Consider the following 17,071-nt stretch of genomic DNA (forward strand, 5'->3'; position numbering starts at 1 on the left):
GCAAGCCATTGGCAAGAGGCAAGCACTGCCTTCTCCTTTGTAGGTAAGGAAGGAGGACACTACGCACTGCTGGGGAGCAAATGAAGCTGAATATGGAATTTAGAGAAACAGGGATTGTGAAACTATAAAAAGAAGAGAATTAATATGGTCTGCCCAGGGCAAAAACAGACTTCCTTTCTTCAGACATGATCCCTGGTCTTCTAGAGAAAGTTTCTTCTGATTTTGAGATAGCGTCTATTTTTAGATTGATGTTTTCCAATTGTCTTAGTCAGGGTTTCTATTGCTGCAATGAAATACCATGACCAAAAAGTGAGCTGGAGAGGAAAGGGTTTATTAGGTTTACATTTCCACTCTGATATTCATCACCAAAGTCAGTCAGGACAAGAACTCAAGCAGGGCAGAAAGCTGGAGGCAGGAACTGATGCAGAGACCATGGAGGGGAGCTGCTTATTTACCAGCTTACTCCTCATGGCTTGCTCAGCATGCTCTCTTATAGAACCCAGGACCACCAGCCCAGGGATGGCACCACCCACAATAGGCTGGGCCCTCCCTCATTGATCACTAATTAGGAAATTATGATGCCCTATAGCTGGATCTCATGGATGCATTTTCTTAATTGAAGTTCCATCCTTTCAGATGACTCTAGTTTATGTGCCTGTTTTGTGGTCTGAGTTACATTAGGGTCCCTTAGAAGATTATTGGTGAGGGATTATTTATAGACGCAGGGGCACCTTACCAATGGCTACACCACTGAAGAAAATGTTGAGAGAGCCCTTTTTAGACTGAGAAACTGAGCAGTGGACAACTATCGTTAGCTCAAAAAGGGGCAAGAGGATAAAAAATCTCTTAGGAAGGGAGAGAAATTACACTCTCAGATGCTCTGAGAATAAAATGAAGCTAGAGAACTTAGTCTCTGACTCCCAGAGCAATCCAACCTCAAGGCGTGGCTCACCCACCCATCTGCTTAGAAAACCAGAAGGCAAAAATCAAGGTCTGTCTACTGTGATGTTGTTGATGGAAAGAACCTGCCTCTAAACTCTTATCCACTTCACTATAATTAATGTTGTTTTTCATTTTTGTTGAAATATGAATTATTTGTGACGTGTTCTTTAGTGTGTCATCAAATCTAATTTGGAATTCAAGTCAATCAATGTTAACATTTGTACATCACTATGGTAGTTTGAATGTACTTGCCCCCTTAATCTCATAGGGAGTGGCACTATTGAGAGATAGGGCATTGCTGGAGTGGGTATGGCCTTGGAGGAAGTGTGCCACTGTGGGGGTGGGCTTTGAGGTTTCCTATGCTCGGGATATCACCCAGTGTCTCTGTCGACTTCCTGTTGCCTGCAAGATGTAGCCTGTGCTACATCTGCCTGCATGCTGTCATGCTCCCAACTATGATGATAATGGACTGAACCTCTGAAACTGTAAGGGAGCCACCCCAATGAAATGTTTTCTTTATAAGAGTAGCTGGGGTCATAGTGTCTCTTCACATCAATAAAAACCCTAAAACAGAAGTTGGTACCAGGAACTGGGGTATTGTTGTGATAGGCCTGATTTTGTTTGGAGTAATATGGACTTCGGGAGTTTTGGATAGGAAAGCAGTGAAATGCTTTAAGCACTGCTTTAATAGGCCATACTAGTAGAAGCATGGAAGACAGTGGTGTTGAGTGTGACTTGATGAACTGTGGCGATCAAGAGGCTTCAGATGAGAAGAATGTTAGTATGTTGCCTAGAGACTGGTCTTGTGATACTTTGGTGAAGAAAGTGGGTGCCTTTTGCTCTTATCTGAAGATTTTGCCTGAGGCTAAAATGAAGAGTTTTGGATTAATTCCACTGGCAGAAGAAATCTCAAAACAGCCTAAAATGGACTCTGTCATGTGGATATTAGTGACCACTCTAATGAAGATTATAATGCAAAGGAGTGAATTGAGCAGGGTAAATTACAAACTGTAAAGTTTGAGGAAAAAAAGAGCACCAGAAAGTGGAATGGGGACTGGAGAGATGGCTCAGCGGTTAAGAGCACTGGCTGTTCTTACAGAGGTCCTGAGTTCTAATTCCCAGCAACCACATGGTGGCTCACAACCATCAACAATGAGATCTGGTGCATACAGGCATATTGTATACATAATAAATAAATCTTTAAAAAAAGGAAAGTGGAATGGAGCTAAGTCTTGTGTTCAAGGAGATAAATGGATTAGGAAATGGAATAAAGGGAGTGGTGACTTTAGGGTGAGATCCCACCTAGCTAAATTTCCAATTTGTGAAAAGGAACTAAATAAAAGCTTAGAGCCAGGTGTGGTGGGGCACACCTTTAATCCTAGCACTGGAAAGGCAGAGGCTTGTGGATCTCTAAATTTGAGGCCAGCCTCATCTAGTGACCCAGTTTCAGGACAGCAAAGCTTAGGCAGTGAAGGACAGAAAGCTGGTGAAGATGTAATTGAGTGAGGGAGCTATGTTCCAGCCCCAGCAAGCAGCAAAACTTGGTAGCTTCAGCTACATGGTTCTGGCTTTAGAGTTAAGGATAGAAGAAATGGGTTATGGAATTTGCCTCTACAACTAAAGAAAACCTGCTGAGTCCAGGCAAGTTATCAGGCGTGTTGCTGAATGGAGGTATAAAGAGGCCATTTTGTGAAGCTGTAGAGTTGAAGCCTGGATTGCTCTGTAGACCCCAAGATGTTGGAGATGCCAGAGTCATGAGATACATGCCGAGGAGAGCTGCTAACAGGGAGTGGAACCAGCCCAACAGAAAAAAGTGTGTTGCAGTCAACAAAGCTGAACAGAGTTGGAGATCTAAAGAGGATTTCGACATCAGACCTGCAGAGTTTGGAGTTTGCCCAGCTGGGTTTCTGGTCTTGCTTTGGTCCAGGATTTGTTCACTATGCTCCCTTCCTTCCTTACATTTCGGAATGGTAATGTATATCCTTTGCCATTATATGTTGGAAGTATGTGATCTGTTTTTTTTTTTAATATTAATTTAACGGGATTACAGGTAAGAGATTGTTTGAATCTCAGAAGAGACTTTGAACTTTGGACTTTTGAACATTGTTGAGACTGTGATAGACTATGGGAACTTTAGAAGTTGGACTAAATAAATTTTGCACTATGATGTTGTTATAAGCTTATGGGGGCCAGGGAGTGAAACGTGTTAGTTTGAATATAATTGACCTCCATAATCTCATAGGGTACTATTAGGAAGTGTGGCTTTGTTGGAGTGGTTTTAGCCTTGTGAGAGGAAGTGTGTCACTGTGGGGGAAGGTTTTGAGGTTTCCTATGCTCAGGATACCACCCAGTGTCTCAGTTGACTTCCTGTTGCCTGCAAGATGTGGGGCTCTCAGCTACTCCTCCAGCACCATATCAGTCTGCATCCTGCCATGCTCCCCACCAGGATGGTATGAGACTGTAACCAAGCCACCCCAATTAAATGTTTTCTTTATAAAAGTTGCCATCCATGGTTATGGTGTCTCTGCACAGCAACAAAAGCTCTAGACAATCATATACATGTTCCTTTTATTCATGTACATATAGACACAATGGTTGCCTGGCTCATCCTTGACACCCTTTTAAGCTTTAGCAATTGAGAAAATCATCTACAATACATTGTTGTAGAATAAAGGCCCAACAACAGCACTGATAAAGCTCCTTTCCATAAAACCGGCTTTCTATGACTGCTTTTCTGTGGAACGTACCTATAAGGAGAATCATTTTGACAAAGAAGGACCCATTTGGTTGAGCTGACCTGACAATTCTTACGGGATACTTTTCATATCACTGTAAAAATGACTTTATGCTTTAAAAAAGAAAAAAAAAAGCAGAATCACACTTACCCTTCTACGTACACTCGAAGGAGAACATCCACGAGGAAGAACAAAGCAATAGCAAAAGAAAGTGAGCGGTATCCCAAAGGAATATAAAAATTGCTGTTGTAGAGATGTAGATCTATAGCCATAAGAAATATGTCCAGAAAGATCAGCATAATTCCAAATATTCTAAAATGAATAAACAAAGAGAGCAGAGGTATTGCCTCCATAGTCACAACATTAAAGCCAACGCTCAGATGCCCACCCACCCCTACCCCCCACCCCCACCCCCGCAAAGTCCTCATTTAGAGCTAAACCGTCCTGTGGCAGAAAGAACAATCCTGCTTCAGAATCCTAAGAAAATGTTCAGCTTTTCACCCAATAAAAGCAGTGGTTAGTATATCAGATCTGCACCAAGCCCCTCCACACTTCCTACAGCAAGGATGCTACTTTAGTACACCAACCTAGAACCGCAAATCTAAATAAAAGTCACAAGCTTCTTGGTGTGAATGCTTTAAATACTCAGAATTCATAAGGTGTTTTATTTTCAAAACAAATTTCTCACAATAAATGAAGTCACATTAATCCAAATAAGTTTAAGATTGTAGCAACAAAAAGAAGTGGAAGCATGAATAACATATTCCTTTTAAAAACGCTTTAACCAGTAAATACACGATTATATATTCATAGGTTCACAAGATCCTGCACACAGGACAGATACATGAAAAAGAATTCAATTCCATAAATATTGCTTGTATATTTATTAATTAAATATTAATTGAACTCTTAAAGACTCCCTAAGCCTTTCTTGCACAGTCTCAAAAAACTCCTTATAAATTGATTATTTTCCTGAACTACAAAGATGAATCAACTCAGCTTTAAAGTGTGTTTTTAAACAACTACTGATTCAATTAAAATATTACTGAGGTTGGGGATTTAGCTCAGTGGTAGAGCGCTTGCCTAGCAAGTGCAAGGCCCTGGGTTCGATCCTCAGCTCTGGGGGAAAATTATTACTAATTTGCTAGGTGGTAGTGGCACATGCCTTTAATCTCAACCCTCGGGAGGCAGAGGCAGGCGGATCTCTGTGAGTTCGAGGCCAGCCTGGTCTACAGAGCAAGATCCAGGACAGGCACCAAAAACTACACAGAGAAACCCTATCTCAAAAAACCAAAAAAAAATTTTTTAAAAAATATTCTTAACTTGGGAGTTAGCAAGACAGTTCAGTAGTAAAACACCTGCCACTCAAGCGTGAAGACTCGAGGTTCATCCCCAGCAGGAACACTAAGGCAGGGGACAGGACAGTGCAGCACCTGCAATCCCAGCCCCAGGGAGGTAGATACACTAGAATCCCGGGAACTCACCGGCCAGTCAGGCCTAAGTGAGCACCCTGTACAATGAGAGATCCTATTTTAAAAAACAATAAGATAACAAAACATTGAAGAAGTTACCCAACATTGAGTTGTGGACACACACACACACACACACACACACACACACCCCTGCACAAATAGGTACAACACCATACACATACAATAATGATTTTAAAGGAAGCAATTACACTGTATAAATTTTAATAATCATGTAGAATAGAAATCTAATTAAATAGTAAAATATTTCTGGAATTGAGTAATTTGGGGTGTATAAAGTATAAAGCATTTACTAGAACATTTATTCTGTAATTACAGAATTTGAAAATGTATGCTTTCTTATGCTTTCTTATTTTTACATTTATGGGTAGAAAAATACCAATATGCCACTATTTAGATTTGAGCAAAGGTTGTGTCTTTGTACATCTTACTGCTCAGTCTTAACTAACCCTCTAAGACAGATGAGATCACATTAAATGTGGATACATGAGCTAATTTGTAACATAGTGATAATGGATGTTCTTTCATTTCGTTCTCTCTTGTCTTTTTCGGGTCCTTTCTCATTAAACTTTAAAAATTAAATGTCATAAACATTTAATTACTTCTACTTCAAGACCCTCACATACCTGAAGGTGACTGATGACACCAGGTAATGCACCATTTTCGTGATGGTGGTGCTGCAAAAGTTAGTAAAATTAAGTCAATCACATATGAGTTTAGCCAAACAAAATTCCCTTATAAGTATGAATTTTAAAGAAAAGTCCTCATAAGACAAAATGTTCTGTGCTAGTAATTGAAATGTTTACGCTTTTGCTTTTTTTTGTGTTCTTATCTAGAATATATGTGACTACACCATGCTTTGGATACTTAGTAACATATCATTGCATGTAAAGCTCTAACTACAAATTGAAGGGACCATTAAGCTTGGGACCAACTAAAGAAAGCATCATGGTATGGAGATGGAAAAGGGTGGTTTTTTAAAAAAGTGTTCCAATGTCAGCTCTTCTATTAGCAAATTAGGATCTCGGGCAAGTCATCAAGCTTGGAGATACCTCAGTGTCCTAGCAACAAAATTATGGATTTCTTTTTAAAGATATAAACTAAAGGAGCACTCTCAAACTGTTTCTGCAAAGCCAATATTTTTCTAATACCCAAGCCAGGTAAAGATACAACAAATTTATAGGTAGATATTCCTTATAAACACAGATACAAAAATCCTCAGTAAAATACTAGCACACTAAATAGAAACACATATTTACAAAATCATTCTCCAGGATAACATTGACTTAATCCTGGAAATTCAGTGTTGGTTCAACATACACAAGTCAATAAAGATAGTAAATCATACAGATAACTTGAGAAAATCACATGATTATTTCAAGAGATGTAAAAACAGCCTTTGGAAAAATCCAACATGCTTCATAATAAAAAACCCTAGAGACGCAGAACTGGAGGTGTCGCTCACAGCCACATTGTCCTAAATGAAGAAGAACCCAAAGCAATTTCATTAAAATCAGGATGACACAGGCTGCAATTATCCTCACAATACAGTGCTGGAAGCGCTAGTCACAACAATAAGGCAGGAAAAGGAAATTACAGGTCTACAAACAAGAAGTCAACTTCTCCTTATTTGCAGATGATATGATATTGTACAGAGATCCCAAAATTCCACTAGAAAACTGCTAGAAATAATGAACAGTTTCAGCAAAGTGGATGGTCCACAGTCAGCTCACAAAAACCAATAGCTTTTCTATACATCACAACACACATACAGAGACAGAGATCATGGACACACCCTGATTTACAACAGTATCGAAGACAATAAAATATCTTGGAATAAACCTAACCAAGGAGGTGAAAGACCTCTACATTTTCAAATCTCTGAAGAAAATGATTTCTAAAGACACCAGAAAATGGAAAGATATCCCATGTTCATGGATTCATAGCACTGATCCTACCAAAAACAATTTACGGATTTAATTCAGTCTCAATCAAAATCCCCATCTCATTCTTCACAGAAATAGAAAAGATTATATGGAACCAGAAAAGAACCTGAACAGCCAAAGTAGTCCTGAGCAATATATATTGGAGGGGTTGACATTTCAGACCTCAAGATATATTATAATAAAGCAATAATAAAACCAATATGACACATCACAAAAACAAACATGTATATTAGTGTAACAAAATCAAAGGGTCAAGTATGTGCAATTACAGCTTTTTCATATCTGACAAAGAGGCAAAAACACACACAGGAGTAAAAACCACATTTTCCACCAATGGCACTGAGAAACCTGGACATCCACATGCAGAAGACTGAAATTAGTCCTGTATCTATTACCCAAAATTAGATGCAAGTGGATCAAAGACCTCAATTTGAAACCTGAAAACACTAAAACTGCTAGAAGAAAACATGCAGGTGCAGGGAAGAAATTTCTGAACAGGACTACATTCGCTAAGGAATTAAGGCCAGAACTGACGAGTGGTACACCTTGTAAAAAGAAAACCCTTCTGTGCAGCTAAGGAAATAATTATTTGAGTGAAGAGAAAGTCTACAGGATGTGAGACAATCTTTGTCAGGTACACATCTGATAATATTTAGAAGATACAAAGAACTCAAAAAATAAGAAGTCCAGGAAAAGTAAATGATCCAATTAAAAATAAATTATATAATGAAAAGGAATAGGCTAGGAATCTGAACAGAGTTCTCAATAAAGGAAATAAAAATGGATTAAAATACTCAGAGTGTTTGTCATCCTTAGCAAACAGGGAAATGCAAAATCAAACAACTTGAAGGTGTCATCTCCCTGCAGTCAGAAGAGCTATAATCACAACACAGCTGATAACAAATGCTGAAGAGGGTGTAGAGAAAGAAGACCCTCCTCAACTGTTGGGAGGAATGCAAGCTTGTGCAGTCATCCTGGAAATCAGTATGGAAAATCCTCAAAAATATCTCTAAAAATCTGTCCTATGACCCAGCTATACCACTCCTGGGCATACACCCAAAGGACTCACCATCCTACTCCAAAGACACTTGTTCAACCATGTTTGTTGTTGTTTTATTCACAATAGCTAGGAAATGGAAACAACCTAAATGTCCTTTAGCAGATGAGTGCATAATGAAAATGGGATACATTTGCACAATGAAATACTATTTATCTGAAAGAAAAATGCAGTCATGAGCTTTGCAAGTAGACGGATGTAACTAGAAAGAAGGAACCCAGACTCAGAAAGACAAATGCTACATGTTCTCTCTCCCCTGCAGTTCCTAGCTCCAAACCTTGAGAGTTGGGTATACAACAAAGGAGTAAACACAGAAATTAGGAAATGTAAAGAAACCAGAGGTGGAGGACGAATTGAGGGGAGAACAGCAGGATGCAGGTGATAGGAAGCTTGTTTGTTTGTTTTTCCAGACAGGGTTTCTCTGTGTAGTTTTGGTGTCTGTCTTGGATCTTGCTTTGTAGATCAGGCTGGCCTCAAACTCACAGAGATCCACCTGGCTCTGCCTCCTGAGTGCTGGGATTAAAGGTGTGCGCCACAGCCACCCGGCCAATTGTACTTGTCTATAAACTCAATTGGTAATTATTGTGTTATTTTCCACATTCCTCTATTATTATTTTTGCCACAGACAAGATTCTTCCCCATCCTTCAAATATCAAACTCACTTACCAGTATGACTTGTGAATATCAATACCTTCATCATCATCATCATCACAGAACTTGGAGACCCGGTCTAATTTGCTTTAGCACCAACAAATGCAAAGATACATCATTAGAGATTGCTACATTTAACAGTAATATGAAGAAGTTATTTGAGCTAGAATCCCTTGAATCCATAGAGTTTTTGAAAATTTTTATTTCAAAATCCAGCTTGAAAGTGTAGGTTAGTCAAAAATGTTGCTCTTTCTAATTTCATGATTTGCAAATCCTCCCACCACTCTGCGGTTTTCATACACCATGGACAGTTTTCTTGCCCTTGGATAGTATTAAAATAACTAAAGGTCTGAGAAAAGGACTGCGCTGTGATACTGGCTCTGGGTTCGGGGCACCAGCATCATGTAGAGCCAGGGCTCTGGAAGGTGAGGGACAGACACACAGCTTTAAGGTCTATTAATTTGGTTCTTTTCTGTTGAGGGTTCCACTTTCTTCCCACTTACCTGTCATCCCTTCTTGCTCCAAATAGGACTTTTCTCTCTCTCTCATTCTAGTGGTGGCCCACAGGTGGCCAACAGATTAGGAGTTCAAAGCACTCTTCTAAGTATTTCCCCTTACATTCAACTAAGACAGAAAAGGACTTACTATAGCAAGAAGACATTAAAAAGTAACATCACAGTCTATATTGTCCCTGATGCTCCTAATGAACTCCACAAGTCTCCGTATCTTTCTCTTATGTGTATCCCAATAAATTGAAATATGTATAAATAGATATTTACATACACACAGATATATAATATACATAAATACATATTTTTAGATCTTACTATTTGTCAATGTTTCCATCCTGGATTTCTGACGTTACATCAGATGAGGCAATGCTAAAATAGTTTTTAAAAAACATATAGTCAGATCCCACATGATTTTCTAAAATTGATTTTTTGTTCAAATTAGCTATAATTACTGTTTGACATTCATAAACTTGTTAACTCTTAATAATTTAATGGAAAAGATTAACATTTAATATATCAAAAATGACAAAGGTTTAAGCACTGTTCTTTCAAATGGAAACTAACCACGTTGTATAACAGTATTTCATAGTTGGATTCACTTTAGGGTTCAATTTTGAGGTCCATTTTCACTAACATGCATTACTGATATTCTATACAGAGTTGCAGAATGCATTTAACATGTCCATCCAACCTCCATTCATCCACTGCCCAGGAACCTCATCAGTCCCTCATAAGCCCTCTATTCTGTTTTCAAATCCACTCTTGCTTTTCGTTAGATATATAAAAAATAATGCCACACTTGTCTTTCTGGATCTACTCCACTTTCCTCAACACAGTGTCATCTAGTTCCTTTCACTTTACTGGATGTGCAAGAATTTCACTCTTTTGGGCTGAACAATATTCCACTCTGTCCATATATTGTGTTTTCTTCACTCACTCATCTCTTGGTAGACATGTAGGGTCGATGGATATCTTGGCTATTGAGAATAGAGCAGTAACACACATGGATATGCAACTATCTTCATTATATGTTGACTTTGTTTCCTCTGAGTCTATACCAAGGGATTTCTTCAGATTTTTTTGCCATTTTTAAACTGATGTTACTGGTGTTATTTCTTGGATCTTTTATATATTCTCAGTATTGACGTCTGTCAGGTGAATGTACACTGTGCCTTCACTCTGTTTTTTCATTAGTGTGTGTGTGTGTGTGTGTGTGTGTGTGTGTGTGTGTGTGTGTGTGTGTGTCACAGCCTGAGTGGAGATCAGAAAACAACTTGCATGAAGAAGTTCTCTTCTTTAACCATGGGGAGCTTAGGTTTGGCAATTGTGCCTTTACCTGCTGGCAATCTTGCCCATTCTAGAAGCTTATCATTTTTATGTAACCTTTGCCAAATTTCATGTTTGTTTCTTGTGCTTTGGTGGTCTTATACAGATAATCATAACCTGTACCACTATCATATAATGTTTCACTCTGATAGTCTTTGAGTTTCTGGCCTTGATTAAAGTGCTTGCTACATTTTGAGTTGATTTTTGTGCAGGGTGAGAGACAGGGATCTAGTCTCAATCTTCAGCATGTGGATATCCAGATTTCCCAGAACGATTTGTTGGAGAGGCTGTTTTTATTCCAAAGTTTTGTTTCTGGCACCTTTGTTGAGAATCAGCTAGCTATAGACATGTGGATTGTTACTGGTTTTTTACTCTGTTCCACTCGTCTATGTGCTACGTTATGCCAACACTATGCTGTATTACTGTGGCTTTGTCCTGTGTCTTGGAACCAGGTACTATAGAACGCCTCTAGCTCTGCTCTTTGTGCTTAAGCCCTTTAGGATCTTTTGTGCTTCCATCCTTATTTCAGGCTCACCTTTTTAATTTTGCAAAGAATGTCATTGTCATTTTACAAATGTTGTACCAATCAGGAACCTACTTTAGTGCTTAGGTACACATCTGTCTTTTGGATACCTTCTTTTATGAGTCCGTGCATCCACCATTGATGGGTACTTCACAAATTGCAGTTGTTTCCGTCCCTCAGATATGGTAGTAACGGCAAACCTGAGGCAGGAGAGCCTTTCAAAATGATGGTAGCTGTGGCTTGTGGCGCCCCCCTCATGTGGGAGGAGCTCAGAAGAGTGAAGGTTACAGCTCTGGTATCGTAGCTTCTTTTTCATCGTTTGAGAACGCCTCTGCTCCCTGCTCAACGTTACCTCCTTTTTATGCCTAAATGGATATTTCTCTGCTCTTCGTCTGCTCCACTCTTCTGTCGCACACATGCATTCTAATAGTTTCTGCGGGTTTTGGCTGCTAGTAACTAAGAGTGAAGACTCGGAATCAGAGGTTCCCGCTTTGGTATAGTCTTCTTCTTTGTGCCACAATTTAAGGCACAAACAATGGTGTATACAGAAGCTCACCCTGACAGAACATGAGAGCACACAAAGAGCTGTGTCCCCTTGCATGGTCCTGACAGTACACACCCCAGTCTCAAACTCTGTGTGTTACGCGGGAAGGGTTGGTATACACAGAGAGAAGTGCAGAGGAAGAGGTATCAATATATTTATATCTTACAGCACACTGGTGGACACAGTGGAGCACACGGTCTTCAGTTCACTCGAGAGTGTGCTAAAGGATAAAAAAAAAAAAACCAAAAAACTCAAATGAGTTCAAGTTAATTACAACCTGATGATTATAACTGTCCTTCAACCTGTTCAATTTTGAACCTTCAGATTTTTTCACATATAGGGCTGGTGCTATGGGAAATGCGCCAGCCTAATACGTGCAAAGGCCCTAGCCAGGCAACCAAACAAAACTTCACATGTAAATCAGCCAATTACAGTCTAAGACATCGTATGCCCTTAAATGATGTTTCACATTTTAATAAATACTTCAATCTTGTTTAACGAGGGAAGAAGTTGGATGTTGTGGCATACTGCTACAATTCCAGCTTTTGAGAAGCTAGAGGAAGAGTATCACAAGTTCAAATTCAGCCTGGGCGACATAACAAGACATCTCAAAAAAAAAAAAAAAAAAAAAAAAAAAGCAAAGGAAAGTAAGTAATGTTCTTGCCACTGAAGCTGAACCAATATGTGAAAATTATGGTAGAATTTTCGTAAAAATCCGGTTCAGTGTGTAAAAGCTGATCCACCTTGTCACATCTGATACCTTGTTTCCTAAGTGCTTCTTTTAACCTTCTTACCTCCCTCAGCTGTCTTTCCTGCACCAGAAAGCATCTCATAGGTATGAGTTTAAGTTCCTCAATGTATGATGTGTTTGGTTTGGAGGTACCTGCTTCATTTAGGAGCTGAGGTCTGAGGGTGATGAACACATCAAGAGTTCATTGTTTTTGTTCTCTCCCTCTAAGGCCTCCTCTGCTTCCTGTTCCCTGCTATCCCATCACTTCAACAGGATCTCGTCTTTCTTACTCAGGGTAATAAAATCTAACACACAGAAAGGTGGAAATTTTCCTAATTGTTTCAGCTGGTGGTTACTAAGAGTGTTAAACACACCGTGGGGTGTAAAAAGCATTGCTTTATGAGATGTACCTCTTTTATCCAAATTGGTCCCAAACGATAGAAAGGTCCATGTATATGCTAGAGGAACCACTTCTATGAGCCTCTAAATCTTATGTCTTTCCCTGCTTCTGTGTGTATATGTATAAAGGTGCATCTGTTGCTGTGTATACATGAAAATACAAATAGCACATATTTATATCGGTATATTTTCCATTATTCATTGCTAATGCATTTTGTTAACATATTAGTGTATATCTCACAGTTCACTGGAAGATCCTTCACCACGTAGTGACTCAGACTCATTCTGGAAAAGGCTAGAAGATTTAAAAAAACACATACAGTCAGATGCCATGTTGTTTCCAAGATATAACTTTCTGGCTCAAATTCTCTTGAATTATTCTGAACGCTATGAAGCAGCTAACGTTTACCCACATGGCACTGTTACTTGAAAACTTCCATATACTCTTCCTACAAACCACAAACTACCAGTGGGACCCCACTGCTGAAGACAACACCTACACAAATCATTGAACACGGAGAAGTCAAGCTGGTGCCTCCACAGAGCCTCGCCCCTCCCCCCCGCCCCATGCTAGCCTCTTTGGTGCAGGAAGGTACTCTGCACGCTACCAAAGGAGAAATGTAAACACCAACCCCACTGCTTTGATTTGTAGAGTATATGTTTAATTATTTTTGCAATCCTGGGGATGAGATAAAAGGCCTTGCACATCTGAGGCAAAGCTTCCATCCAAGGAAATGACACACTTGGAGAGTTAGAACCACTGAGCTCTGAAGACAGAGTAAGATCCAGGATCTTTTAGCCCGTTCTAATAGGCTGTGGGGGCCTCGGCTCCCAGCCCACTGCTGCCCCCTCCTGGCTGTAAAGAGGATCCCTTCTATTTGTGACCAGCACTTTTTACATAATAACTAAAGGTGACAAGCACCAGACAAGACCCTCTCTCTGACTTGTTATCTTTTTCTACATGATTCAAAAGACAAAGAGTATTTATGAAAAAAAAATTAGAAATAATTTTAAAGGAAACTTGTAATAATATGGATGCTCCTGACTATGAATAACACAAATATCAATCTCTGTGTATGTGTGTATGCAAGCACGTGTGTATATACACACACACACACACATATAAACTCGCACATATACATACACATATATATCTTCTTATTCATTTATATCTTACCTTTCTTTCATTACTTCATTTGAGGAATTTGGTTCATACATGGATGTGCTAAAGGTTAAAAACAGACATAGTAAGGCAAGATGAGATATCTTAGAGTTAACTATTTGGAATATAATATGATACTTTCCTTAGAAATTATGCTTTACATGATTATAATTAGTAAAAATACAAATCAGTAATTCAAGATTAAAATAGTTTTATTTTTTTCTGTTAAACCTGACATAATATTAGCTACTGTTAGTGGTGCAATTTGCTTATCTGACCGTGAGATATGAACAGGGAGCTACAGACCATGCAATGATGGTCTGAGGTTTAGAGGACTGTCTTTGACTGGGGGCGGAGATCTGGAGGGAAACGGACACGTTCAACTTTCATTAGCTCCATTTTTCACACTGAGAGCTGGATTGCTCCCTGTCACTGCTAATGTCCTTCTGTGGAAAGAGAGTTTTCTTCTCTCTCGCTCCACTCAAAATACCAATCTCTCATTTGTTTTTTATGTCTCTGTGAATATACATTTGCTGCGTGTGTATTTTCTTTATTCGCTCACAACACAGACTTTTCCTTGATGATTGCATCATAGATAAATCTTATCACCTCATTATGTGAGAGTCGAAAGTAAACTATCATGAAAACTATATAAGTTCACAGATCCTTTTAAATTCAGTTAGCTATGATCCTCTCTAATAACATCTAAATTGGTTGAGCCCTGAGCCTCCCTCTCATCTAGACCTGAAGGAGTATCCTGATCATACTCTAGACTCCTTTCAACCAACTTGGTAAAAAAGACAGATAGTTACCCACAGATGCAGACTTAGATACAGTGCCAAATATACCCTGTACTGTCCAGAATAATATGCAGAATGGATTTTGCAAAACTGAACCTTCCCTTCTTTTCCTAGTTCTATGCTTTTTGTGTATCATGTGTGTGCATATTCATGGAAGCACGTGTCCTTATGTAAGTGTTTACATATAGGTGTGTGTGTGCTGTCTTAAATTAACTTGTAACTTGATTTTCACAATTCATTCATGTGTGACCTAGAGTATTCAAAAGTATAGTCAGATACCAGGTATGAGTATAAATAACTTCTGGAATCAAATAATTACATTAATTCTATGAGTTCTGGGTCATGAATTGATTGAGTTTTAAATATTTATGTATATCACTAATTCAATTTGGCATTTTTATATTAGAAAAGATGCTATCTATAGATAGTGGCAATGAATCTCCTGGGATTGTGTAAATAGTAATTCACCTATAGTAATTTAAGTAACCAGTATCTTAATTCCAGCACATAACAGGTTTTTTGGATGGGATTTATTTCAAACTCAGCTACAGCTTAAAGACACTTGTTCTTCCGACCAGTTTCAAGTCGTCCTTGGTTTCACTTCTTGTGAAAATATAGGTGAGAATGAAGCAGCTGTGGACCTGTGGGAGGGGCTCCATCCAGCGTGGTGATGGGCGGGGTTTAGGGTGCCAGTCTTCCATATCGGCAGTGCTCTGGGTGGGCGGCATAACTGAGGTCCCTTACCTCTCCTCATTTTGGCCAAAGGCTCTCCCATGCCATGACCCCGTCTTCTGCCGTTCCTCCTTGACTTCTTTTCTTTTCATCTAACCCAGCCGACTGTCGTACACAAGCATACTGGAAAGTTCCTTAGGGTTTAGTGGGTGGTTGCTCAGACTTGCAACCAACTTAAGAGGAAGGACTTAGTGACCAAGTCTGCCCTTCTCCGTGGATTTGTGAGGAATAAATTTAGGTTTATGTGTCTGTCTGCGTGTCTTTGGCACACTGGGGTCGCACATCTTATTGACAGCTTCTCACCATGTACTAACTCATCCACAGAGGTGCTATAGGATTTAGAGAGACACATGGTGAATATCATGTGACTTCCTAGACTTCACAAATTACCTCTCCTAACACAATCAGTTATTCTGAAGCTTGTGTATCACTTTTCCACCAAAATGAATTTATGTATTTGAAATAGGCCTACCTTGCCTGGTAAAAAGCTCAGCAAGATTTTTGTCTGAGTTGATCGGCTTGATCAGTTTGGGAGGCAACTAGGCAGTGGGACCAAGTCCTGTGCTCATTGCATGAGTTGTCTGTTTGAAACCTGGAGTTTATGCAGGGACACTTGGCTCAGTCTAGGAGGAAGGGACTGGACCTCCCTGGACTGAGTCTACCAGGTTGATCGCAGTCCTCCGGGGAGGACTTGTCCTGGAGGAGGTGGGAATGGAGGGTAGGCTGGGGGTAAGGGGAAGGGGTGGGAGGGGGGAGAATAGGGGAACCCATGGCTGATATGTAGAACTGAATGGTATTGTAAAATAAAATATATATAAAAAGATTTTTGTCTGGTGTTTAGTCAAGGGTCAGCTTTCTGTTTTCAGGGTTTTTTGTTTGTTTGTTTTTTTATCAACTGCAACTGCAAATTCAGTTTCTAGGTACAAATCCCTCCTTCCTTATCCAACGATCTCCTTACTATTGCCCCCATAGAGGCTTCTCTACCCTGTGTAAGTTCCAGTACAGGCTTGTGCTGGGGGCTCTGAGCAATGGCGAGGTAGGTTTGTTTTGGGGTCCCTACTTCAGCACGGTGGAAGAGTTCTCAAGGCTGATGGATTCTTCCAGGACTACTAGCTGTGTTCTTGGCCAAAGGTCCCTCTGCTCCTTCCTAGCGTTCCTTCTTCCTGCCTCCAATTAGAATCTCTCTAGCCTTCACCCACTGTACCATACATAAAAGGTCTGAGTGTCCTACGCATCTGACTGCCACAAAGACAGAAGGACAATACACTGATGGGGAGAATCATCCTTCTGTGAGTGATTCTCTTTTACTCAACCTGAACCAAATTAAAAAGACTGTTCCCTACAAATACACCAGGAAGAACGTTTAGAAACAGTTCAAAGACTCTCTGTTCTGCCACGGATGCTCCTTGGAGTGCAGCTCCTCAGTTCCAACCTCTTCCCTCTATCAGTTTTATGCTTGGGTTTGTGTGTTCAAGCATATCGCAGAAGTGTGAACACATTAATACACTTATATGTCTTCATT

General features: G+C 39.6%; 1 protein-coding gene across 2 annotated transcripts in view; it reads right to left on the reverse strand.

Annotated features, from left to right (window-relative positions):
* LOC102918693 (phosphatidylinositol 3,4,5-trisphosphate 3-phosphatase TPTE2-like) overlaps positions 1 to 17,071 on the reverse strand; it is an 82,536-nt gene that overhangs the window by 45,702 nt on the left and 19,763 nt on the right. For both annotated transcript variants that reach the window (XM_042262629.2, XM_042262634.2), the window contains exons 8-14: positions 14,033 to 14,080; positions 13,097 to 13,150; positions 11,893 to 11,946; positions 9,649 to 9,702; positions 8,837 to 8,908; positions 5,794 to 5,844; positions 3,828 to 3,989 (exon numbers count right to left, since the gene is read on the reverse strand). In XM_042262629.2, coding sequence (XP_042118563.1) covers positions 3,828 to 3,989; positions 5,794 to 5,844; positions 8,837 to 8,908; positions 9,649 to 9,702; positions 11,893 to 11,946; positions 13,097 to 13,150; positions 14,033 to 14,080 — 495 coding nt within the window. The remainder of the gene's footprint in view (positions 1 to 3,827; positions 3,990 to 5,793; positions 5,845 to 8,836; positions 8,909 to 9,648; positions 9,703 to 11,892; positions 11,947 to 13,096; positions 13,151 to 14,032; positions 14,081 to 17,071) is intronic.

The sequence above is a fragment of the Peromyscus maniculatus genome, chromosome 17 (assembly GCF_049852395.1).
Source record: "Peromyscus maniculatus bairdii isolate BWxNUB_F1_BW_parent chromosome 17, HU_Pman_BW_mat_3.1, whole genome shotgun sequence".
Classification (NCBI taxonomy): Eukaryota; Metazoa; Chordata; class Mammalia; order Rodentia; family Cricetidae; genus Peromyscus; species Peromyscus maniculatus.